This window comes from Nerophis lumbriciformis, linkage group LG15, assembly GCF_033978685.3.
Source record: "Nerophis lumbriciformis linkage group LG15, RoL_Nlum_v2.1, whole genome shotgun sequence".
NCBI lineage: Eukaryota > Metazoa > Chordata > Actinopteri > Syngnathiformes > Syngnathidae > Nerophis > Nerophis lumbriciformis.
In genome coordinates, this window is record NC_084562.2 from 18660001 (window position 1) to 18685397 (window position 25397).

Genomic DNA, 25397 nt, shown 5'->3' on the forward strand with positions numbered 1-25397 from the left:
GTGATGACTGTATTATGATGATAGTATATATCTGATAGTATATATCTGTATCATGAATCAATTTAAGTGGACCCTGACTTAAACAAGTTGAAAAACTTATTGGGGTGTTACCATTTAGTGGTCAATTGTACAGAATATGTACTTCACTGTGCAACCTACTAATAAAAGTCTCAATCAATCAATCAAAACACATAGAATCATCATACTGCTGTGATTATATGCATCAAGTGTTCATTCAAGGCTGAGGCAAAATATCGAGATATATATTGTGTATCGCAATATGGCCTTAAAATATCGCAATATTAAAAAAAGGCCATATCGCCCAGCCCTAGTTCAATGATGCCATTTCTGTTTGTCATGTATAATTTTGTCTATTTTGTGTTTATCCTTGAATAAACAGGTCAGTTTCTTGTTACCAGCCATTGTGTATTATTCAAACTCCCCTAATTCAGCTGGCTAGTTGTTATCAAGAGTACTAAAACCCTTTTCAACATGATTCTGACAACTAAGTAGGGTAAATAACTTTAAACTTTAATACATGCTCGGATAGGCCAGTATCGGTCAGTATCGGTATCGGATCGGAAATGCAAAAACAATATCGGTATTGGATCGGAAGTGCAAAAACCTGAATCGGGACATCCCTAGCTTAGGCTAAATAATTATTCGTTTAATAAGTTATCCGGCTTAATGTAGACAGGGCCTTGGATTGGTCAGACCTAGTTTTAGACATGGATCGGTCGGATCTAGTCGCCCTATCGTAGTCAGAATATAAAGGTGGAATATTAAAAAAATATATATTTAACAAGATTTCACCACCTCCCATGTAGTACCTTTTCGGACCTGGTAGGGATCCCAGACCCCCAATCTAAACTACTTGGAAGTGTGTGAAATGTACGTCCTTGTGTAAGCACTTACCTGCAGCATAGACAACTTCCAACCCTAAAAAGCACCGTATCACATAATGCCTTCAGTACTTCACACATTTAGTCAACCACTTCAGTGTGTCTCTACTATTGCTCCCTCTCTTTTTTTTTTTGCCCGGGCCCTTCAGCCCCTGTCTGACTGCTGCTGAGTGCTTGACAAAGCCTTTTAGTGCAGCACAGTTTTGTTAAAATGGTTAAATTAAGCTGACAAGATTTGTGTGTGTGGGGGGGAGCGGGAGGGGGGGTTGAAATCCTGGGCGCCAAAAGTGAAGTAATTGTCGAGCTGCAGTCATGTTTGAGTGTAACAAATAATGTGGGAATGAGTAAAACAAAAGCATGATTATTCTGACAGCAACTGGTGTCTAAAGTCTGCTTCAGTCATTACAGCAGAGACAGGAGAGGAGAAAGGAGAAGGTCTTCTGTTTGTGTGCGTGCTTCCATGCTTCAGGCGCTTACACTATTTCACAGACCACTGCTCTATTGATTAAGAACAGGTCAGGCCTTGATTAAAGAGTTACTCTCAAACTGAATATTGATTTTGTTCACTCTTGCTTGATTGGCAAATTACAATGTCTGTCACACACAACGTAACACTTGCTTCCCATGCGGGGACCACAACCATCACTTAGTTGCTTTGACTGCTCCAGCTAGTATGAAGACATGTATAGTATGTTCACGCACTTATGATCAATTTCAGGCATTCCAGGTCACTAGACAGACATGCTTTTTTTTTGGAATAAAACATTACGTGCCATCCTGGGTCTTATTCAAATACATCTTTCATCTACGTTTAGTATATGATATGTTTATGTTTAAAATTGGGCTTGTTTAAATATTATGGCTGTAAATCTTTTGCAGACCTGGGCAATTAATAGGGCCGATAAATGCGTTAAAATGTAATATCGGAAATTATCGGTATCGTTTTTTTTATTATCGGTATCTTTTTTTTTTTCTTCTTTTTTTTATTAAATGAACATAAAAAACAAGATACACATACAATTAGTGCACCAACCCAAAAAACCTCCCTCTGCCATTTACACTCATTCACACAAAAGGGTTGTTTCTTTCTGTTATTAATATTCTGGTTCCTACATTATATATCAATATATATCAATACAGTCTGCAAGGGATACAGTCCGTAAGCACACATGATTGTGCATGCTGCTGGTCCACTAATAGTACTAACCTTTAACAGTTAATTTTACTCATTTTCATTAATTACTAGTTTCTATGTAACTGTTTTTATATTGTTTTACTTTCTTTTTTATTCAAGAAAATGTTTTTAATTTATTTATCTTATTTTATAATTTAAAAAAAAAAGTACCTTATCTTCCTAGTTGTCCAAATTAGGCATAATAATGTGTTAATTCTACGACTGCATATATCGATTGATATCGGTATCGGTAATTAAAGAGTTGGACAATATCGGAATATCGGATATCGGCAAAAAGCCATTATCGGACATCCCTAGCAATTACCTATCCCGGGGGGGCAAATTTAGAGAAAAAAAAAAGTGTCTGGGGGCCGGTATATCTATTTTTAAGAACACTAATACAAAACCTCACAATAATGTCTGATTGAATTGAAAATTGCCTGATAAAACGGAATGGAATTTAAATTTTTTTTATTGAATGAGACACCCAGAATGTGCATGAAAATAAAGAATGTGGGATTTACAATATTAACTATCAATGATAAAACACTGAATATTGACAACATATGAACGTCACCCCCCCTCTTGATCGACATATTTTACAATCAAGCGAAATGCAACAAAAATGAAATACAGCTAAATATGAACGCGAAGGGTAAAAAACAAAAACACCTACAGTCTGATATATCTGATAAATCACTAAGCTTTAGAACTTTGTTGTAAAAAATCTCCTTCCGCGTCTGTCCTTGACACCTGCATTTCAGGCTGGCCGCTCTGTGGAAACGCTCCCCACCCACACTGCTTGGTGCCTCGTCTGAGCTGCTGTGACTTAGATTGCCATAGTAACTAGTATATCACGCAAAAGCACAGATTCCAACCATTGAAATACAAACCCCGTTTCCATAGGAGTTGGGAAATTGTGTTAGATGTAAATATAAACGGAATACAATGATTTGCAAATCAGTGGTTTTCTGAAGTGTTCCTGAGCCCATGTGGTGATATCCTTTAGAGATTGATGTCGGTTTTTGATACAGTGCCGTCTGAGAGATCGAAGGTCACGGTCATTCAATGTTGGTTTCCGGCCATGCCGCTTACGTGGAGTGATTTCTCCAGATTCTCTGAACCTTTTGATGATATTATGGACCGTAGATGTTGAAATCCCTAAATTTCTTGCAATTGCACTTTGACAAACGTTGTTCTTGAACTGTTTGACTATTTGCTCACGCAGTTGTGGACAAAGGGGTGTACCTCGCCCCATCCTTTCGTGTGAAAGACTGAGCATTTTTTGGGAAGCTGTTTATATACCCAATCATGGCACCCACCTGTTCCCAATTAGCCTGCACACCTGTGGGATGTTCCAAATAAGTGTTTGATGAGCATTCCTCAACTTTATCAGTATTTATTGCCACCTTTCCCAACTTCTTTGTCACGTGATGCTGGCATCAAATTCTAAAGTTAATGATTATTTGCAAAAAAAAAAAAAATGTTTATCAGTTTGAACATCAAATATGTTGTCTTTGTCGCATATTCAACTGAATATGGGTTGAAAATGATTTGCAAATCAGTGTATTCCGTTTATATTTACATCTAACACAATTTCCCAACTCATATGGAAACGGGACTTGTACTTTGTATAGTTCAAGACTGACGGTAATTTGAAAACATCATTCCACATCATAATGGCAGCTACAGTTTCCATTTTAAAGATCTAAAAAAAATATTTGGGAATGCAGCAATGTACCGAGTTTACCATCCAACCTGATGGAGCTTGTGAGGCGCTGCAAATAGGGATGGGCGACACTGCCCAAAGATAGGTGTGCCAAACTTGTGGCATCGCATTCAAAATTTCTGCCAAAGGTGCATCAACAAAGTATTGAGAAAAGGCTTTGAATAGAGAATCAGGTGTCCTAATCACCCGGTGTATAAAATCAAGCACTTAGGCATGGAGACTGTTTCTACAAACGTTTGTGAAAGAATGGGCCGCTCTCAGTGATTTCCAGCGTGGAGCTGTCATAGGATGCCGCCTGTGCAACAAATCCAGTCGTGAAATTTCCTCGCTCCTAAATTGTGGGGGGCGTGGCCTGCGGACCTGCAGCGAAGCGGGGTGTGTCAGGATCGGCTTTGAGGTTAGTGCATACTTGCCAACCTTGAGACCTCCGATTTTGGGGGTGGGGTGGGGGGGTGGGGGGTGGGGGGGTGGGGGGGGCGTGGTTTAGAGGGGAGGAGTATATTTACAGCTAGAATTCACCAAGTCAAGTATTTCATATATATATATATATATATATATATATATATATATATATATGAAATACTTGACTTTCAGTGAATTCTAGCTATAAATATATATTTCTTTTATTTTATATGTATATATATATATATATATATATATATATATATATATATATATATATATATATATAAGAAATACTTGACTTTCAGTGAATTCTAGCTATGAATATATATTTCTTTTATTTTATATATATATATATATATATATATATATATATATATATATATATATATATATATATATATATATATATATATATATATATAGCGCCCCCCGCGACCCCAATGGGAATAAGCGGTAGAAAATGGATGGATGGATATATATATATATGAGTGGTTTTTTTTTAAATACATTTGCTAATTTAAAAAAAACCAAATGTTTACATTTTCATAATGAGGTATTGAGTGTAGAATTTTGAGGATAAAACTGAATTTATTCCATTTTGGAATAAGGCCTTAACATAAAATGTGGAAAAAGTAAAGCCCTGTGAATACCCTCCGGATGTACTGCACACACAAAAAAATTGGAGAATGTACATTTTTTTGTGTCAGTCAAAAAGAAATGTGTTTTTTCCTCTGATAGAATTGAGCCTGTTTACCTAATACTGTCTGTATTGATATGTGAATGTATATTCGAACAAGCGCACATTCAGTTACACACTATTTGTGAAGCAACAGTCATACTGTATGTGCATCAATAAAACAACATTTCTCCTTGACACAAATGAATGTCACCCTATGCGATATCGAGATGCACATTTGCCAATGACGATAACAGATGATACAAGGTTGAGCCTGACTTTCAGTAGATCCGAGGTGTGATGATGTAATCGTCTCATACATTTACATCGTTACAAGGGCAGCGTGACCTAGAAAGACGCACCGCTGTTTATCTGCGATGCTCTAAAACTGTAAGACACATAAGGAAAAAAAATAGGCCAAAAGGATAGATGCCCCACATACAGGGGAATATATAAATAAAGTCTCTGTCAATAGTGTGTATGAGTATTTATGAGAAAAAGATGGTGTCTACAAAAGAACCACAGGAGGGTGAATCCCTCCCACTTCTTTTCTCTCGGTTTCCTCTGGCTGCTATTGATCCATTTTAACCTACTTTAAGACAAGACAGTAACAGACCCACTCCATCACGCCTGCAAACGCTCACACCTGCGCACACTTCTCTCCTAAATGTTTTTCTGCGTCAATAGAAGCACCCGTCTCTCAAAACTACTCCTAATAACCACCTGAGCGGAATCAAAGGCAGCCTGTTTTGTTTATGCCAAACAGCACGTGACCAACAAACAAAAACAACACCCTCCCCATTAAGACCCGAAACACGAGGATGCAGTCTACAAAGCTAATTAGGTTTAGCTTTAACCCTTAAGTCTAATTCATTTAAAACTACATTAAGCCTCCTAAGCGATGAAAAACCTGTACTAAGACCTATAGTCTTTTGATATTTGTGATGTTTTTTTATGTTTTATACTCTTTTTGTAAGAAAAGAGAAGAAATAAATAATAAAATGTTATGGGGAAAACACAAAATATGCAACATTTCCAATAAGAAGTTGCAAATTGGAATACTTAAGATGAGTTAAATACAGCCTTTAATTAGTAAATAATTAATAACACCACTTATGTTGATGCTTTATTATTTTTGGAACAATGACAGTTTTTTCCAGATATTCACAAGATCCCTCCTTAGCCGAAAAACGGACACTCACAAAAAAGTGTTATAAGTACCCGTAAGTCATATAGTATTTTTTTTTAAAGATGTCCGATAATATCGGCCGATGAATGCTTTAAAATGTAATATCGGAAATTATCGGTATCCGTTTCAAAATTATCGGTTTCGGTTTCAAAAAGTAAAATGTATGACTTTTTAAAATGCCGCTGTGTACACGGACATAGGGAGAAGTACAGAGAGCCAAAAAACCTTAAAGGCACTGCTTTTGCGGGCTGACCCAATCACATGATATCTACGGCTTTTCACACACACACAAGTTAATGCAATGCATTCTTGGTCAACAGCCATACAGGTCACACTGAGGGTGGCTGTGTAAACAACTTTAACACTGTTATAAATATGCTCCACACTGTGAACCCACACCAAACAAGAACGACAAACACATTTTAGGAGAACATCCGCACATTTCAGGAGACATGCTCTCTCAGGGAGAGCATGTCCCAAATTCCAAGCTGCTGTTTTGAGGCATGTTAAAAAAAAGAATGCACTTTGTGACTTCAATAATAAATATGGCAGTGCCATGTTGGCATTTTTTTTCCCATAACTTGAGTTGATTTATTTTGGAAAATCTTGTTACATTGTTTAATGCATCCAACGGGGCATCACAATTCCAAGACTGTATATATCGGTATCGGTTGATATCGGAATCGGTAATTAAGAGTTGGACAATATCGGAATATCGGCAAAAAAGCCATTATCGGACATCTCAAATTTTTTTAATTTATTTATTTAACTTTGAACAGCTTTCAACAGCTTCAGACTTATCCACATATACAACGTTTTTATATATTTGCAATGTTTTATTTTTATGGTCTTTTAATAAAAACAAAAACAATAATTTTATTATGGGAAAAACAGAAAATATGCAATATTTCCAAAAACAAGTTGCAAAGTAAAATAATTTAGATGAGGTAATTTCATCTGTTTAAGAGTCAATAATTCATAACAACACTGATTTTTTAGGTATTATTAACTTTGGAATAATAACAGTTTTTTTCCCCCAGATACTCACAATATCCCTCTTTAGCCCTCAAAAAAGTGTTATAAGTACATATATATATATATATATATATATATATATATATATATATATATATATATATATATATACACACATACAATTTTATTTTTTTATTTTTATTTTTTTCTTCAGCTTTTAACCGTTTACATTTTTCAACAGCTTTATATCTATCCACATTTATAAAGTTGTTATATATTTGTAATGTTTTTATTTTTTTATTATCATTTTGTAAAAAAAACAAAAAAAACAATTTTATTATGGGAAAAACAGAAAATATGCAATATTTCCAAAAACGAGTTGCAAAGTAAAATCATTTAGATGAGGTAATAACAGACATTAAAGAGTCAATAATTCATAACAACACTGATTCTGAGGTCTTGTTATCTTTGGAACAATGACAGTTTTTTTCCCCTCAGATACTCACACTATCCCCCTTAGCCGAAAAACAGGCGCTCTCAAAAAAGTGTTATAAGTAAGTCATAACTTTGTTTTTTATTTGTTTTTAAACTCTCAACGGTTTAACATTTTCAACAGCTTCAGACCTATGCATAGACATACAGTGTTTATATATTTTTAATTTGTTTAATGTTTTAATGCTCTTTTTGTAAAAAAAAAAAAAAAAAAAAAAAAAAAAGAACCCCCATTTTTTATATTGGGAAAAACACAAAATATGCAATATTTCGAAAAATAAATTAGTTGCTAAGTGAAAAAACCCCAGTAGATCACTAATTTTGAACATCACTGAATTTGATGTCTTATTATTTTTGCAACAATGACTTAGCCAAAGAACGGACACTCTCAAAAACGTTTTATAAGTAAGTCCATCCATTCATTTTCTACCGCCTTAAACTTTCAAGATTTGACATTTTTCAACAACTTCAGACCTATCCATATGTACAGTATATACAGTGTTTATGTATTTGTAATGCTTTTTTTATGTTTTATACTTTTATTATTTACATTTTTTATCATGGTAAAAACACAAAATATGCAATATTTCCAAAAACGAGTTGCAAAGTAGATTACTTTAGATTAGGTAAACACAGCTGTCAATAATTCATAACGACACTCATTTTGATGTCTTATTATTTTTGGAACAATGACAGTTTTTTTTTCTTCCCAAAAACTCACACTGTCCCTCGTTAGCCAAAAAAGTGTTATAAGTAAGTCTGATATTATTCTTTTTTAAAGTTTCAACGTTTTACATTTTTGAACAGCTTCAGACCTAACCATAGGTATAACGTTTTCATGCATTTGTAATGTTTTTTTTGTTTTTTTTTACGTTTCATGCTCATTTTGTAAAAAAACTAAACAAAAAAAGAGCTATATTCCCAAAAATTAGTTGCAAAGTGGAATAAAAATACAATCATGTGTGCTTACGGACTGTATCCCTGCAGACTGTATTGATCTGTATTGATATATGATGTAGGAACCAGAAATATTAATAACAGAACCTTTTGTGCGAATGAGTGTGAATGAGGAGGGAGGTTTTTTGGGTTGTTGCACTAATTGTAAGTGTATCTTGTGTTTTTTATGTTGATTTAATAAAAATTAAATAAAATAAAAAAATAAATTAAATTTTTTTTTTTTTAATTTATTTATTTCTTGTGCGGCCCGGTACCAATCGATCCACGGACCGGTACCGGGCCGCGGCCCGGTGGTTGGGGACCACTGCTTTAGATGAGGTAATTACAGTCTTTAATAGGTCAATAATTCATCATGACACTGATTTTGATGCATCAAGCATGGATGGTTGGATGTATTCTTTACGTAACAATGCAATTCCCCCCCCCCCCCCCCCCCCCCCCAAAAAAACTCAACACTATCCCTCCTTGCCAAAAAATGGACAAACTCATAAAAATGTCAAAAGTAATATATATATATATATATATATATATATATATATATCTATATATATATATATATATATATACGTAATTTCTATGGATAGTTTTGAAGCCTTTGAAGTTTAAAAATAATCATATATATATATATATATATATATATATATATATATATATATATATATATATATATATATATATATATATATATACATATATGTATGTGTGGGAAAAAAATCACAAGACTATTTCATCTCTACAGGCCTGTTTCATGAGGGGGGGTACCCTCAATCATCAGGAGATTTTAATGGGAGCATTCGCATACCATGGTTTATATAGGGCACAGAGTGGGTGGGTACAGGCTGGCCTAGGGGCGTGGTGATTGGCTCATGTGTTACCTAGGAGGTGTTTCCGTCTATGGCGGCATGTTGTTACAATTTCGCTGCGCTTGTTGAGGGATGACAGGTCTGGACGGTAAATAATAAACAGTTTCTCTTTCAAGCATAGGTTGCATCTTTTATTACCACTATTGTAAGGTGTGCTGGATGCAAGAATTTGCCATGTTATTGAATATTCAACATTATTGTCTTTGAGGTCCCAAATGTGTTTGCTGAGTTCTGTGGTATTTCGCAGGTTTTTGTTCCTGAAAGAAGCCTTGTGATTGTTCCATCTGGTTTTGAATTCACCCTCGGTTAATCCTACATATGTGTCGGATGTGTTAATGTCCTTGCGTATTACCTTAGATTGGTAGACAACTGATGTTTGTAAGCACCCCCCGTTGAGGGGGCAATCAGGTTTCTTTCGACAGTTACATGCTTTGTTGGTTTTGGAGTCGCTCTGACTGGGGGTCGACGGCTCATTTGCAATTGTTTTGTTGTGGTTTGAGATGATTTGTCGTATATTGTTCATGCAGCTGTAGCTCAATTTAATGTTGTTCTTGTTGAATACTTTTCTTAGGTTGTTGTCTTTGGGAAAGTGTTTGTCAATCAGATTGAGGAATTTGTGTCCAATGTTCGTTGAGACGTTTTTGCTGTATGGGGGGTTGTACCAGATGATGTCGTTTCGTTTTCTGTTCTTTTTTGGCTGGTTTCCTGGCGTGGGTTCATAGGTGAGGGTGAAATTGTATCCGCTTTCATCAAGGGCTTTTTGGTACGGGGGGGTTGCTTGGTCAAATTCAGCTTTGCTAGATGACAGCATCGATAGCCTTTTATTGATTCCGGTAGGTATTCTTTTCGTGGTGGTGGGTGGGTGGTTGCTGTCATGGTGCACGTATTGGAGTGTTGTGTTGGGTTTCGTGAATGGAAACCAGCCAAAAAAGAACAGAAAACGAAACGACATCATCTGGTACAACCCCCCATACAGCAAAAACGTCTCAACGAACATTGGACACAAATTCCTCAATCTGATTGACAAACACTTTCCCAAAGACAACAACCTAAGAAAAGTATTCAACAAGAACAACATTAAATTGAGCTACAGCTGCATGAACAATATACGACAAATCATCTCAAACCACAACAAAACAATTGCAAATGAGCCGTTGACCCCCAGTCAGAGCGACTCCAAAACCAACAAAGCATGTAACTGTCGAAAGAAACCTGATTGCCCCCTCAACGGGGGGTGCTTACAAACATCAGTTGTCTACCAATCTAAGGTAATACGCAAGGACATTAACACATCCGACACATATGTAGGATTAACCGAGGGTGAATTCAAAACCAGATGGAACAATCACAAGGCTTCTTTCAGGAACAAAAACCTGCGAAATACCACAGAACTCAGCAAACACATTTGGGACCTCAAAGACAATAATGTTGAATATTCAATAACATGGCAAATTTTTGCATCCAGCACACCTTACAATAGTGGTAATAAAAGATGCAACCTATGCTTGAAAGAGAAACTGTTTATTATTTACCGTCCAGACCTGTCATCCCTCAACAAGCGCAGCGAAATTGTAACAACATGCCGCCATAGACGGAAACACCTCCTAGGTAACACATGAGCCAATCACCACGCCCCTAGGCCAGCCTGTACCCACCCACTCTGTGCCCTATATAAACCATGGTATGCGAATGCTCCCATTAAAATCTCCTGATGATTGAGGGTACCCCCCCCTCATGAAACAGGCCTGTAGAGATGAAATAGTCTTGTGATTTTTTTCCCACACATACATATATTGCGCTCTACTACGGTATCGAGCACTATTTTTTGGATAACCTTATTAAGACATATATATATACATATATATATATATATATATATATATATGAATGATTATTTTTAAACTTCAAAGGCTTCAAAACTATCCATAGAAATTACGTTTTCTATTCTTCAGGATTAGGAGAGATATGTAAGATAAAAAAAAAGGTGAGAGAAATGGGAGAAAATGATGAAGGCAAGAGAGGAGAGAGTTGCTGAAGAAGAGAAAAGAGAAGGAAGCATCCACCTCTGATCTGACCTCATTTCAAGACTGCTTTTGTTCCTGCACATGTGAGGAAGGTATAGGGTTGGGATCATGGGACTTACCTGACTGTAGTGAGGATCAAAAGACAACATATGAAGCTAAGAAAACACAAGACTTCTGGGGGATTTTCATAAATGTCAGTGAAGGTTCCATTTGCTATATATATATATATATATATATATATATATATATATATACACATACATATGTGTCCAGCACTATTCGTATTTGCTTTAAGTTGCTTTAATTTACCAATAAGTTCAAAGAGATCCCAGATTTGTTTTTTCTAAGGCTGTCTAGATAAAGGGAGGTGACTAGAATTGAAGATGAACAATTTATTCTACACAAAGGAGTAAGTACAAACAATAGCAATACCACTGGGGGGGAAGACCGAGCTGTCTAAAGTTCAGAGTCTTCTCTGAAAATAGTCGTTCTCCACATATGCTTTTGTTCATGTTGCAACCCCGCCTTTACATCCTAACACCATTAAAGCTAGAGAGAATAATACGTGTGTGTGTATGTGTGTGTGCGTGTGTGCGTGTTCTTGTATTTCAACCCTTCTTGAGACATCAAGAAGGAAAAGTACCTTCCATATAAGGACCGGTGAACAAGTTAGGATATAAATCATGGTCCCAATACAGAAAACCAATGCATCTAATAGAGAATGTCTCATTTGCACCCCTGGTGGTGAAATCTATCAAAATTAGGGTGGTCCCAAAAAGGAGAGATTTTTCAAATTGACTGTGTGTCGGTTTTAAAGGTGCTACCCCTCTGGTCAACATATGAAATAACAAGTGTGTGGAAAAAATTTAAGTGCTCCCCCTCTGGCCAACATATGTAATAATAATAATAATTATAATAATAATAATAAGTATGTGTAAGAAATTGAAATGCGCCCCCTTTGGCCAAAATTAATGAAAATATAAAAATAAATATGTATATAGAGACATACTGTAATAACAAAGTAAATAATGCAGATTAAAAAGCAATTACAAAAAAATAAAATAAACTGACTAAAATAAGTATTTTTCTCATAATGTATCAACTTTTTTGTAATAAAATCGGGAACAATTTCTCATATAGTTTCCGTTTCTGTAATATTGCAATATTTTCTCGTAAAATTATTACTTATTTCATGTAAAATTATTACTTTTTAATCCAAAATTGTGACATTTGTCATATAAAATTCTGACTTGTATCCTGATATTGCCAATTTTTTTGTTGTTCTTGTAAAATAGTGAAATTTTTTGAGTAAAATTATGACTTTTGTCATAATTGTGCCAAGTAAAATTCTGATTATTATAATATTGCCCACATTTGTAAGTTCTCTTATAAAATTGTGACTTTTGTCCAGTAAAATTACAACTCTTTTCATAAAATTGGCAACATTTTAAGCTTTTCTTGTAATATAGTGAAAGTTATCGAGTAAAATTCAAACTTTTATCATAATATTGAACAAATGTTCAGTTTTTCTTGTAAAATTTTGACTTGCGTTGAGTAAAATTACGACTTTTATTATAATACTACCAAAATTCTAAGTTTTTCTTGTGAAATTGTGACCTTTTTCTTGTGAAATTCCCAAAAAAATTTTCACAACAAGCTTTTTTATACTTTCATAGTATGTATATATTATTAATGTTGTAAAAACAAATATGTATATATCTAGAAAGGGTGATCCTAAAGAGGTAGGCATTTTTTGGCGGTCTCAAGAAGGTAACAAATTCAAGAATGTGTGTGTGTGTGTGTGTGTGATCATAGATAAGAAACAGGGTGATACCATGGTTTTTATCTTCTTCGATAAAAAACCAAGGCCAAAGTATGGAGGTTAATTTGGGTCTTTGTTACAAAAGCTTTTTTTGACACTGAATTTATGTAACTGAATTTTTTAAATTATGCAGACAATTTCATTAAAAAAAAAAATGTTAGCAAAAATGCGTGTGTTTCAAAATTCAGTGTTTTAAAATTCTTATCCAAAATGTGTTATTCAGTAAAAAACTAAATAGACCATCTCACAAACGGAATAAACTTTAGTTTTTTTACTGACTTATATGGCAGTCAGAATGTACATAATAATACAAAATGTGGGATTTACAATATTAACTATGAACAATAAAACACTGAATATTGAGCATATATGAACATTGCTCCTCTCCTTCTCACACCACTTCATTGATCGATAATGAATTCCTAGCAACCACAGCTGCCGGTATTTTACCATAAATTGTGCAAATGCATTTTTACAATTTACATATATATCTTGACAGAGCTGCAGCGCAATCGCCTCCTTTCTCACAGCGGTGTGTGTAACTGTCTGTTTGCACATACTTTTCAGACGTGCTGAATAACACAAAATGGCATTCACAGTTGAGTTTTAGTCATAATAAATTGCCCTGCATGTGCTAAATAATTGTATTTGCATCTTCTCCTCCCATTATTGTGGGCGTTCTGATAATAATAATAATAATAATACATTTTATTTATAAGGCGCCTTTCTGGGCACTCAAGGACACCGTACAAAATCAAAACAATAAAATGGTGAGTTTATATACTCTGCATATTCATAAAGACAGACACGCTAAATGGATTGTGCTCCTTAGTCTGCTCACTAAAGAGACGCACGTTTGGTAAAACAGTTTTGTGTGTGCTTTTAAGTTTGCACGTGTTTCAGCAGACGCAAACCTTAAGTAGATCAGGCCTGTTTACAAATCAAATAAACATGTGCTAAAATAAGTAGGAAAAAGCACAGATTATCTAATCCTACCATATCTCCACGTCTAAGCAATTAGTATTAGTTTATTTACTTCCTGTGTTTGGCAATAATAAGGTTATCAAATTAATACCTTTTTAGACAGTTTAATAGAGACTAAAAATGTTTTTCTTTGTCGAGGCAATTTTTTTTGAAGTTCTGAGAAAACTATCCCTGTGTGATGTTATTAGTTGCATTAAGACCTCTTACGGCTGGCAGAGTTTGGAATCCATTCACTTTTTATGACCTATTTTTTTTTTTTTTTTTTTACATTTACTGTGTTTTTTTCCCCTTAAATGGGTATTAAATATGTATGTGTAACAAACTTGAATACCTGGGATGCGTTGGCCCTTCAGAGGGTTGGACAGTGCCATGCCAATCTCCGTCATGCCGTAGCGCTCGAGCAGCGTGTGTCCCGTGATCTCCTCCCAGCGTTGCAGAGTGGGCAGCGGCAGAGCAGCAGAGCCAGAGACCATGAGCCTGGGAAGCCAAGGCAACAATTAGGAACAACAGGCATGTTAGCACACTTTGAGGGAAAAAAAAAGAAGAAAACTGACGTAATAAAAGAGGGAAATCGGCACAAAGTGCTGCCACGCAAGCCCCGAAAAATGTAATTGAAAATTAAGACTACATTTCCTGCAATTGGGTGCATTTCTACACTATATTTTACATTTAGATTTATTCTCTTCTACAAACCTCTTTTGGCTGCCTTTTTGACACTTACATATCCCATGTAATGTACCGCAGAATTTACTATTATTATCATTGAAAATGTAATGTAAAATTTTATAATATATATGTAAAGAACTCAGAAAACGTTTGCCATTTGGGAAAGCCCTCCTTTAGCCACGCCCCCTCGGGTAATATATTTCCGGTGTTCTGACCGCTGTTTAGTCGGGCTGCAAATCTTTGGGTGTCCCACAATTCGATTCAATATCGATTCTTGGGGTCACGATTCGATTCTAAATCGATTTTTTCCGATTCAACGCGATTCTCGATTCAAAAACAATATTTTCCCGATTCAAAAGGATTCTCTATTCATTCAGTACATAGGATTTCAGCAGGATCTACCCCAGTCTGCTGACATGCAAGCAGAGTAGTAGATTTTTGTAAAAAGCTTTTATAAATGTAAAGGACAATGTTTTATCAACTGATTGTAATGATGTAAATTTGTTTTAACTATTAAATGAACCAAAAATATGACTTATTTTATCTTTGTGAAAATATTGGACACAGTGTGTTGTCAAGCTTATGAGATGCGATGCAGGTGTAAGCCACTGTGACACTATTGTTCATTTTTATTTTTATAAATGTCTAATGATAATGTCAATGAGGGATTTTTAATCACTGCTATGTTGAAATTGTAACTAATATTGATACTGTTGTTGATAATAATTATTTTTGTTTCACTACTTTTGGATTGTTCTGTGTCGTGTTTATGTCTCCTCTTAATTGCTCTGTTTATTGCAGTTCTGAGTGTTGCCGGGTCGGGTTTGGTTTTGGAATTGGATTGCATTGTTATGGTATTGCTGTGTATTGTTTTGTTGGATTGATTAATTAAAAAAATAAAAAATAAAAATAAATAAATAAATAAATAAATTTAAAAAAAAAAATCGATTTTTTAAAAATGAGAATCGATTCTGAATCGCACAACGTGAGAATCGCGATTCGAATTCGAATAGATTTTTTCCCTAACCCCTACTGTTTACATCCGTCACGTCAGAACTATACCTTCTCGCTGGCTACTAATAAATACTCTACTAGTATGTCGAAAGGAAGGGCTGGCACTAACAATACTTGTTTTTTTTTTTAAATTGTCTTGTCCTTTTTATACTGTAGATACAATATGTGTTTTCATGAACAAATAGAGAAAATATAAGATAAATTGCCATTCATTTTGTTTTATGAAAAAATACTAAATTGTGATTTCTTATCAATTTTTTGTATACTATGTCATTAGATTGTTTTGTGTAACTAAAGTGGCTATAAAATGTGTTTCCTTTGGATGCTAACTGTACCCAAGTTGACTTTATATGCTTAATTAAGCAACTCTCTTTTTTGAGTCACACATTAAAAGTGTTACTAAAACAGCCTTCTTTCATCTCCGTAATATCGCTAAAATTCGTTCCAAGGTTTCTCATTGCATCCCATTGGGTTGAGTTTTTTATGAACTATTTTAATGGCGCATTGATAGCTGCTATTGTTGACAACACTGAGCCGACGGCTGCTTCTGCTTCGTCTCAAACTTGCTAAAAGTAAATTCTAGATTATAATTCATGCATCTCTCCCCTGCTAGTAGATAAACGTGGCCATTGACCAACAGGCTGGTCCACTTTCACGTCCCGAGGTGGTGAAAAAGACACAAAAAGACGCTAGTTGCTGCAACTTGTGTTAATCCTTCGAGAGGGTTGTGATTGAATCTACATCCAAATGGAAATATGTGAGCGTCCCACGTCGACATCCCAGCGAGAGTGGAAATATTACAGTAAGTGTTTTTTTTAGTATTGTTTGTTATAGTTAGTTTGTATGTTTAGATGCTCGTGTCACAATAAAGCTGCATTCGGGTAGCAACCGGCTTCTAAACCTTTTTGCTCATCCTCTTTGTGTTCGGGCTCAAAAATATAAGGTTCTGGCTCATAATTTTCCCCAAATTAATCGTTGTTGGCTCTCACTAAGACTGCTTGATTTGCATTGTTGTTGATGGGGAAGGGATCTTTGGTTCCTAGTGACAGGCTTCCGAATTATCTCTCAAAATGGCTCGGGAACCTCCGTGAGATTGATACTATGTTGATCATATGTATTTATTCACAAACTTTGGAAGTCTTTTGGTGTCATAAATCAGACATACAGTCGTGGTAAAAAGTTTACATACACTTGTAAAAGGGGAACATTATCACAATTTCAGAATGGTTAAAACCATTAAAAATCAGTTCCCAGTGGTTTATTTTATTTTTCGAAGTTTTTTTCAAAATTTTACCCATCATGCAATATCCCTAAAAAAAGCTTCAAAGTGCCTGATTTTAACCATCGTTATATACACCCGTCCATTTTCCTGTGACGTCACACAGTGATGCCAATACAAACAAACATGGCGGATAAATTAGCAAGGTATAGCGACATTAGCTCGGATTCAGACTCGGATTTCAGTGGCTTAAGCGATTCAACAGATTACGCATGTATTGAAACGGATGGTTGTAGTGTGGAGGCAGGTAGCGAAAACGAAATTGAAGAAGAAACTGAAGCTATTGAGCCATATCGGTTTGAACCGTATGCAAGCGAAACCGACGAAAACGACACGACAGCCAGCGACACGGGAGAAAGCGAGGACAAATTCGGCGATCGCCTTCTAACCAACGATTGGTATGTGTTTGTTTGGCATTAAAGGAAACTAACAACTATGAACTAGGTTTACAGCATATGAAATACATTTGGCAACAACATGCACTTTGAGAGTGCAGACAGCCCATTTCAGGCGCGCTAAGAACATATATTTTTCCACGATTTCAGCACTCAGGTTAACCATACCTAAATAGACACAAAATACTGCATTACACAAGACTACCCGAATGTACTCGAATGATTGAAAAAAAAAAAATGTTTTTAAGCTAAATTATTGGTAAACACAGTTTATGTATAATAATTTACGTAAAACCGCGAGTAATGAATAAAGTTTTCATCAATTAATATATTCTGTAGACATACCCTCATCCGCTCTCTTTTCCTGAAAGCTGATCTGTCCAGTTTTGGAGTAGTAGTCAGCATCTGCTTTGAGTGTCGCAGGATATCCACACATTCTTGCCATCTCTGTCGTAGCATAGCTTTCGTCGGTAAAGTGTGCGGAACAAACGACTGACCATTTCGTCGGCTTTCCCCACACCCTCGTATTTTGAACAAATTTCGTCCAATTTCTTGCCACTTTCGCATCTTTGGGCCACTGGTGCAACTTGAATCCGTCCCTGTTCGTGTTGTTCCACCCTACGACAACACACCGACGAAAGTGAGAAAATGGCGGATTGCTTCCCGATGTGACGTCACAAAATTCACCCATTTAGAGTTCGTAAAATCGGTTAAAAAAATATGTGGTCTTTTTTCTGCAACATCAAGGTATATATTGACGCTTACATAGGTCTGGTGATAATGTTAAGAACATAATGTCATGGCTGTCTTGAGTTTCCAATCATTTCTACAACTCTTATTTTTTTGTGATAGAGTGATTGGAGTACATACTGACATCACATGAACAAAGATAAGACCTTCTGGAGGAAAGTCCTGTGGCCAGATGAAACAAAAATTTGACCACAATACCCAGCAGTATTGTTAATCCCAGGAACATCATGTCTACCGCCAAGCATGGTGGTGGTAGTATTATGCTTTGGGTCAGCATTTACAGAGAGTAAATGGGACAATGAAAAAGGAGGATTACCTCCAAATTCTTCAGGACAACCTAAAATCATCAGCCAGGAGATTGGGTCTTGGGCGCAGTTGGGTGTTCCAACAGAACAATGACCCCAAACACACATCAAAAGTGGTAAAGGAATGGTTAAATCAGGCTAAAATTAAGGTTTTAGAATGGCCTTCCCAAAGTCCTGACTTAAACGTGTGGACAATGCTGAAGAAAAGCTGAACTGAACCAATTTTTTAAGAGGAGTGGTCAAAAACTCAACCAGAAGCTTGCCAGAAGCTTGTGGATGGCTACCAAAAGCGCCTTATTGCAGTGAAACTTGCCAAGGGACATGTAACCAAATTATAAAATTGCTGTATGTATACTTTTGACCCAGCAGATTTGGTCACATTTTGAGTAGCCCCATAATAAATTCATAACAGAACCAAACTTCATGAATGTTTTTTGTGACCAACAAGCATGTGCTCCAATCACTCTATCACAAAACAAATAAAAAAAAATAGTTGTAGAAATTATTGGAAACTCAAGACAGCCATGACATTATGTTCTTTATGTCACGACTCGGACTATGGCGTGGTTTGTTCTCCCGAGGTGCAAAAGATTTGGACCGTATGTGGCGTGAAGGGGAATACATGATTTATTTAAACACTATAAATACAAAACAAGGAAGTAAACAAAAGGCGCGCACAATGGCGGAGAACAAACTATGAAACCAAACACTTGCACAAAGGCAAAAACTATGAACAACAAAAAACACTAACTGTGGCTTAATAAACAAAAACTTACTTGGCATGGAACCGGCATGAAAAAAGAGCAGCGAGGATCATAAGGGTGTGGAGAGTGTGCAGAAGCATAAATTACTTAGCTTTGTCGTGGTTTAACTCTTATCTTACTGACAGGATGCAATGCGTCTCCCATAATAATGTGACCTCGGACTATGTTAAGGTAACGTGCGGAGTTCCTCAGGGTTCGGTTCTTGGCCCTGCACTCTTTAGTATTTACATGCTGCCGCTAGGCGACATCATACGCAAATACGGTGTTAGCTTTCATTGTTATGCTGATGACACCCAACTCTACATGCCCCTAAAGCTGACCAACACGCCGGATTGTAGTCAGCTGGAGGCGTGTCTTAATGAAATTAAACAATGGATGTCCGCTAACTTCTTGCAACTCAACGCCAAGAAAACGGAAATGCTGATTATCGGTCCTGCTAAACACCGACATTTATTTAATAATACCACCTTAACATTTGACAACCAAACAATTACACAAGGTGAATCAGTAAAGAATCTGGGTATTATTTTCGACCCAACTCTCTCCTTTGAGTCACACATTAAGAGTGTTACTAAAACGGCCTTCTTTCATCTCCGTAATATCGCTAAAATTCGTTCTATTTTATCCACTAGTGACGCTGAGATCATTATTCATGCGTTCGTTACGTCTCGTCTCGACTACTGTAACGTATTATTTTCGGGTCTCCCTATGTCTAGCATTAAAAGACTACAATTGGTACAAAATGCGGCTGCTAGACTTTTGACAAGAACAAGAAAGTTTGATCATATTACGCCTATACTGGCTCACCTGCACTGGCTTCCTGTGCACTTAAGATGTGACTTTAAGGTTTTACTACTTGCGTATAAAATACTACACGGTCTCGCTCCGTCCTATCGTGTCGATTGCATTGTACCATATGTCCCGGCAAGAAATCTGCGTTCAAAGAACTCCGGCTTATTAGTGATTCCCAGAGCCCAAAAAAAGTCTGCGGGCTATAGAGCGTTTTCTATTCGGGCTCCAGTACTATGGAATGCCCTCCCGGTAACAATTAGAGATGCTACCTCAGTAGAAGCATTTAAGTCCCATCTTAAAACTCATTTGTATACTCTAGCCTTTAAATAGCCCCCCTGTTAGACCAGTTGATCTGCCGTTTCTTTTCTTTTCTCCTCTGCTCCCCTATTCCTTGTGGAAGGGGGGGGGCACAGGTCCGGTGGCCATGGATGAAGTGCTGGCTGTCCAGACTCGGGAACCGGGGTGAACCGCTCGCCTGTGCATCGGCTGGGAACATCTTTGCGCTGCTGACCCGTCTCCGCTCGGGATGGTGTCCTGCTGGCCCCACTATGGACTGGACTCTTACTATTATGTTGGATCCACTATGGACTGGACTCTCACACTATTATGTCAGACCCACTCGACATCCATTGCTTTCGGTCTCCCCTAGAGGGGTGGGGGTTACCCACATATGCGGTCCTCTCCAAGGTTTCTCATAGTTATTCACATCGACGTCCCACTGGGGTGAGTTTTTCCTTGCCCTTATGTGGGCTTAGTACCGAGGATGTCGTTGTGGCTTGTGCAGCCCTTTGAGACACTTGTGATTTAGGGCTATATAAATAAACATTGATTGATTGATTGATTGAAACATTGAAATGCGGGGATGTCACCAGAAAGACAAACTGAAAAACAATGAACTTAAATACTACAGACATGATTAACGAAAACAGGTGCGTGACTCAAAACGTGAAACAGGTGCGTGACGTGACAGGTGAAAACTAATGGGTTGCTATGGTGACAAACAAGAGTGCACAATGAGTCCAAACGTGGAACAGGTGAAACTAATGGGTAATCATGGAAACAAGACAAGGGAGTGAAAAGCCAGAAACTAAAAAGTCCAATAACTAAACAAAACATGACTAAGACAAAACATGATTACACAGACATGACACTTTACAAGTGACCATGACTGTATATGATAATAGCTTCAATATAGAGGCAACTTGTTTTTCCACCCAACTGGTACTTTAATCCCAGAGCCCGTACCTGATCCTCTCTCTGCACACGGCTTTGACAAAGTCCTTGACATGAGGCTGTGTGAAGTGCTGATCATAGTAGTTAATGAGTTTAGAGTAGATAGTTGGCACGGCCATGAAGACATTAACCAGTGGAGCTTTGGAGCTCAGCAGCATCTCCCATACCTGAGAAAAGAAGGAGTAGAGAAAAAGGGAGGAAAAAAAGAGATTAACTTGGCATCTGGCAGCACAGGGCAGAAGGAAAACAGCGATAAGGCCCCTCTAATGGACAGCTCCAGTATGAATAGAAATATGACATAAACAGCTAAATCCACATTTGTATGCCGGTTGAAAAGTGGCTTTTAGTTTTGTTTATTTGATTTAAATGGCAGAGCTGAGGTGCAGGAAGCGGCCCCATATAAAAGCTGTCAGCACACAAAAAGAAAAGAAGGCGAGATTTGAAAAGGTCACGGGGAGGAAAACCACAGACTGCTGCGAGGCACAACTGACACATTGGCCGGTTGAAGGGGCTTCTGTGCGGCTCCCTTTGACAAATGTGCTTTTTGACTCCACGGGAGAGGCTACACATGCCCTTCTCAGCAGAGAGAGAAGCCGCAAACACTGGCGGCCATTAACGGAAACTGAGGACAGAACAATATGTGAGTATCAAACTCCTGTCGAGGATAAAGCCCTTTTTTTACACACTCCGTCCCGCCTATTCCACCTCATCTCTCTCGTGCATCACTTCAAAGACAAAGATGGGAGGATGGGAGGGCAGCGTGAAGTAAGTGAAGGTGAACGACAGCTACTTTAAGTCTCCCCGGCTCCTCCTTGAGAGACAAATGCTCCTCCCCAGCTGTCTCTCTGTCAACTTATCACCACTTCTTCTACATTCATTCCATACCAAGTGCTTCTTTTTGTCCTGTACTTTCATCCCTTCATCTTCCTGGCTCTTGTTTTACCTCACCTACACACACACACACACACACACACACACACACACACACACACACACACACACACACACACACACACACACCCCCACTCTTGTATTTGTGACCTTCTTGAGACCTCAGAGAAATGCCTACCTCTTTAGGACCAGCCTTTCTAGATATATAAAGATGTGCATTTACAACATTGATAACATATACATACTATGCAAATATAAAAAAGCTTGTTGTGAAAATTGAGTTGGAATTTCACAAGAAAAAGGTCACAATTTCACAAGAAAAAGTATTATAATAAAAGTCGTCATCTTACTCAACGCAAGTCAAAATTCTACAAAAAAAACTGAACATCTGTGCAATATTATGATAAAATTTGGAATTTTACTCAATAACAGTCGCAATTTTACAAGAAAAACTTAAAATTTTGGCAATTTAATGAAAAGAGTCGTAATTTTACTCGACAAAAGTCACAATTTTATAAGAAAACTTAAAAATGTTGGCAATTTTATAATAATCTGAATTTTACTTGTTACAAAAGTCATAATTTTACTGAAAAAATGTCACAATTTTACAAGAACAACACACAAATTTGGCAATATTGTGATAAAAGTCAGAATTTTATATGACAAATTTGACCATTTTGCATGAAAAAGTAATAATTTTACATGAAAAAGTAATAATTTTACGAGAAAATTTTGCTGGAGTGATCGCCAAGTGCCGAAGTCGGCCACCGGGCAACTACATCAACAATATGATTTTCCTGTGTTCCAGACAGGACGGATAAAACATATTACATTTTTCATTTTTTTAATCGACTTTTAATTTTTTGGAATCGATTAAGAACCGTTACAAATAAAAATCACTGTTCATTCAAAAAGTCCCTAGCGGGCTGAGCCTCTAACAGACAACCAACAAAAATGCAGTTTAAGTACACATGTCCAAAGTTTATATGAAAAGGTAAAACAATAGGTTGGTTGAAATTTATTTGGAAGATGTATCAATATGATGCATCACATATTTTACATATTTTCTTTAAAAAATGTCCAAAAAGGAGTAGAAGTAAGGCTAATATTTTCCCCTTTTCACTTCATAGCAATTATTAACACATATGTTTACTCCCTGTTCTCAATTTGTACACAATTTATATCAATGTCTTCTAAATAAATCAGTGCTTCTCATAAGTAGTTCAATCAGTTATGACTCAATGAGATGGATAATACCTTAGTTTCAATAAATTCATGACTTTTATCATAATTCTTCTTCTTTGTACTTTGTAAACACTTGTATTTGAACAGCCTCTTAAACTGGATCATATTAGTACATGTTTGATTTCTTTGCTTGATCCATTACATCATTTAATTCCACATACTGATGTACTAAATGTTTTAAGTGTTGTACGTGCACACAAATGTTTTAAATTAGATTTCTCGCTAAGGTTATATGTATCCTCTTTTGAGAAAAAAGAGGAAAAAAAGAGGTCAATGGGAAAAGAAAAGTATATCTTCCACCACAGTGAGGACAATTCAAAACTGCTATGCCGTTTCGGCTTTAATTAAAAAAGTCAACATAACGCAACAAATGTGCAAAAACTACAAGTAAAAACTAAATTTATTTAGACATATCTTTAGGGAAAATGTTTGGCTACAATTAAAACTTAAATAATTAGGTCGTTTTAAAGGGGAACATTATCACCAGACCTATGTAAGCGTCAATATATACCTTGATGTTGCAGAAAAAAGACCATATATTTTTTTAACCGATTTTCGAACTCTAAATGGGTGAATTTTGGCGAATTAAACACCTTTCTATTATTCGCTCTCGGAGCGATGACGTCACAATCCGCCATTTTCTCAAACACATTACAAACACAGAGTCAAATCAGCTCTGTTATTTTCCGTTTTTTCGACTGTTTTCCGTACCTTGGAGACATCATGCCTCGTCGGTGTGTTGTCGGAGGGTGTAACAACACGAACAGGGACGGATTCAAGTTGCACCAGTGGCCCAAAGATGCGAAAGTGGCAAGAAATTGGACGTTTGTTCCGCACACTTTACCGACGAAAGCTATGCTACGACAGAGATCAAATCAAATCAAATCAACTTTATTTATAGAGCACATTTAAAATTTACCACAGGGGTAGCCAAAGTGCTGTACAATGAACAGGTTAAAAGATAAAACGAGTACCGAGCAAACACAACACAATACAAACAGAACACGATAAAAAATAAATAATTAAAATAGAATTAATAAAAACATAAAAACATAAAAACAGGATCACAGCAGGTGTATTATGGGGCGCCATTTCAGGATGGATATCACTCAGTGTTAAAAGCCATGGAATAAAAGTATGTTTTTAAGAGAGATTTAAAAACAGGAAGAGAGGAGGCTTGTCTAACACTCAGGGGTAGGTCGTTCCAGAGCTTGGGAGCAGCAACGGCAAAAGCTCTGTCACCTCTAAGCTTCAGCCTTGTGTCAGGGACCGTCAACAGCAGCTGATCGGCTGATCTTAAGGATCGGGTGGGGCAGTAAGGCTGAAGGAGGTCGGAGAGATAGGTTGGCGCGAGGTTGTTTAGACATTTAAAAACAAATAAAAGGAGTTTAAAATGTATTCGGTAACGCACAGGGAGCCAGTGAAGGGACGCTAAAATAGGGGTGATGTGCTCACGTCTGCGGGTCTGTGTTAGCAGACGAGCAGCAGAGTTCTGCACGAGCTGCAGGCGGGCGAGGGAGGCCTGGCTAATGCCAACATACAGGGCATTGCAGTAGTCAAGACGAGTCGAGATAAAAGCGTGGATTAATTTCTCAAGATCATGTCTTGATAGAAGCGGTTTCACTTTCGCTATTTGGCGTAATTGATAAAAGCTTTTTTGAACGACGCTGCTGATTTGTTTTTCGAATTTAAAATCTGAGTCAAACTTTACCCCCAGGTTTGTGACAGAGTCGCTGAGATACGGGGTCAGAGTGCCGAGGTCAACGTTGGGGGAGGGAGAGCGACTTGGACCGAACAACATAACTTCTGTTTTATCTTCATTTAGGCTCAGGAAGTTAGCTGAAAGCCAGACTTTGATGTCGTGCAGATGG

At 36.8% G+C, this 25397-nt stretch overlaps 1 protein-coding gene across 2 annotated transcripts in view; it reads right to left on the reverse strand.

Annotated features, from left to right (window-relative positions):
- The window catches only part of acsf3 (acyl-CoA synthetase family member 3), a 145876-nt gene that overhangs the window by 87276 nt on the left and 33203 nt on the right, over positions 1-25397 (reverse strand). For both annotated transcript variants that reach the window (XM_061974770.1, XM_061974771.1), the window contains exons 4-5: positions 21403-21557; positions 14524-14669 (exon numbers count right to left, since the gene is read on the reverse strand). In XM_061974770.1, coding sequence (XP_061830754.1) covers positions 14524-14669; positions 21403-21557 — 301 coding nt within the window. The remainder of the gene's footprint in view (positions 1-14523; positions 14670-21402; positions 21558-25397) is intronic.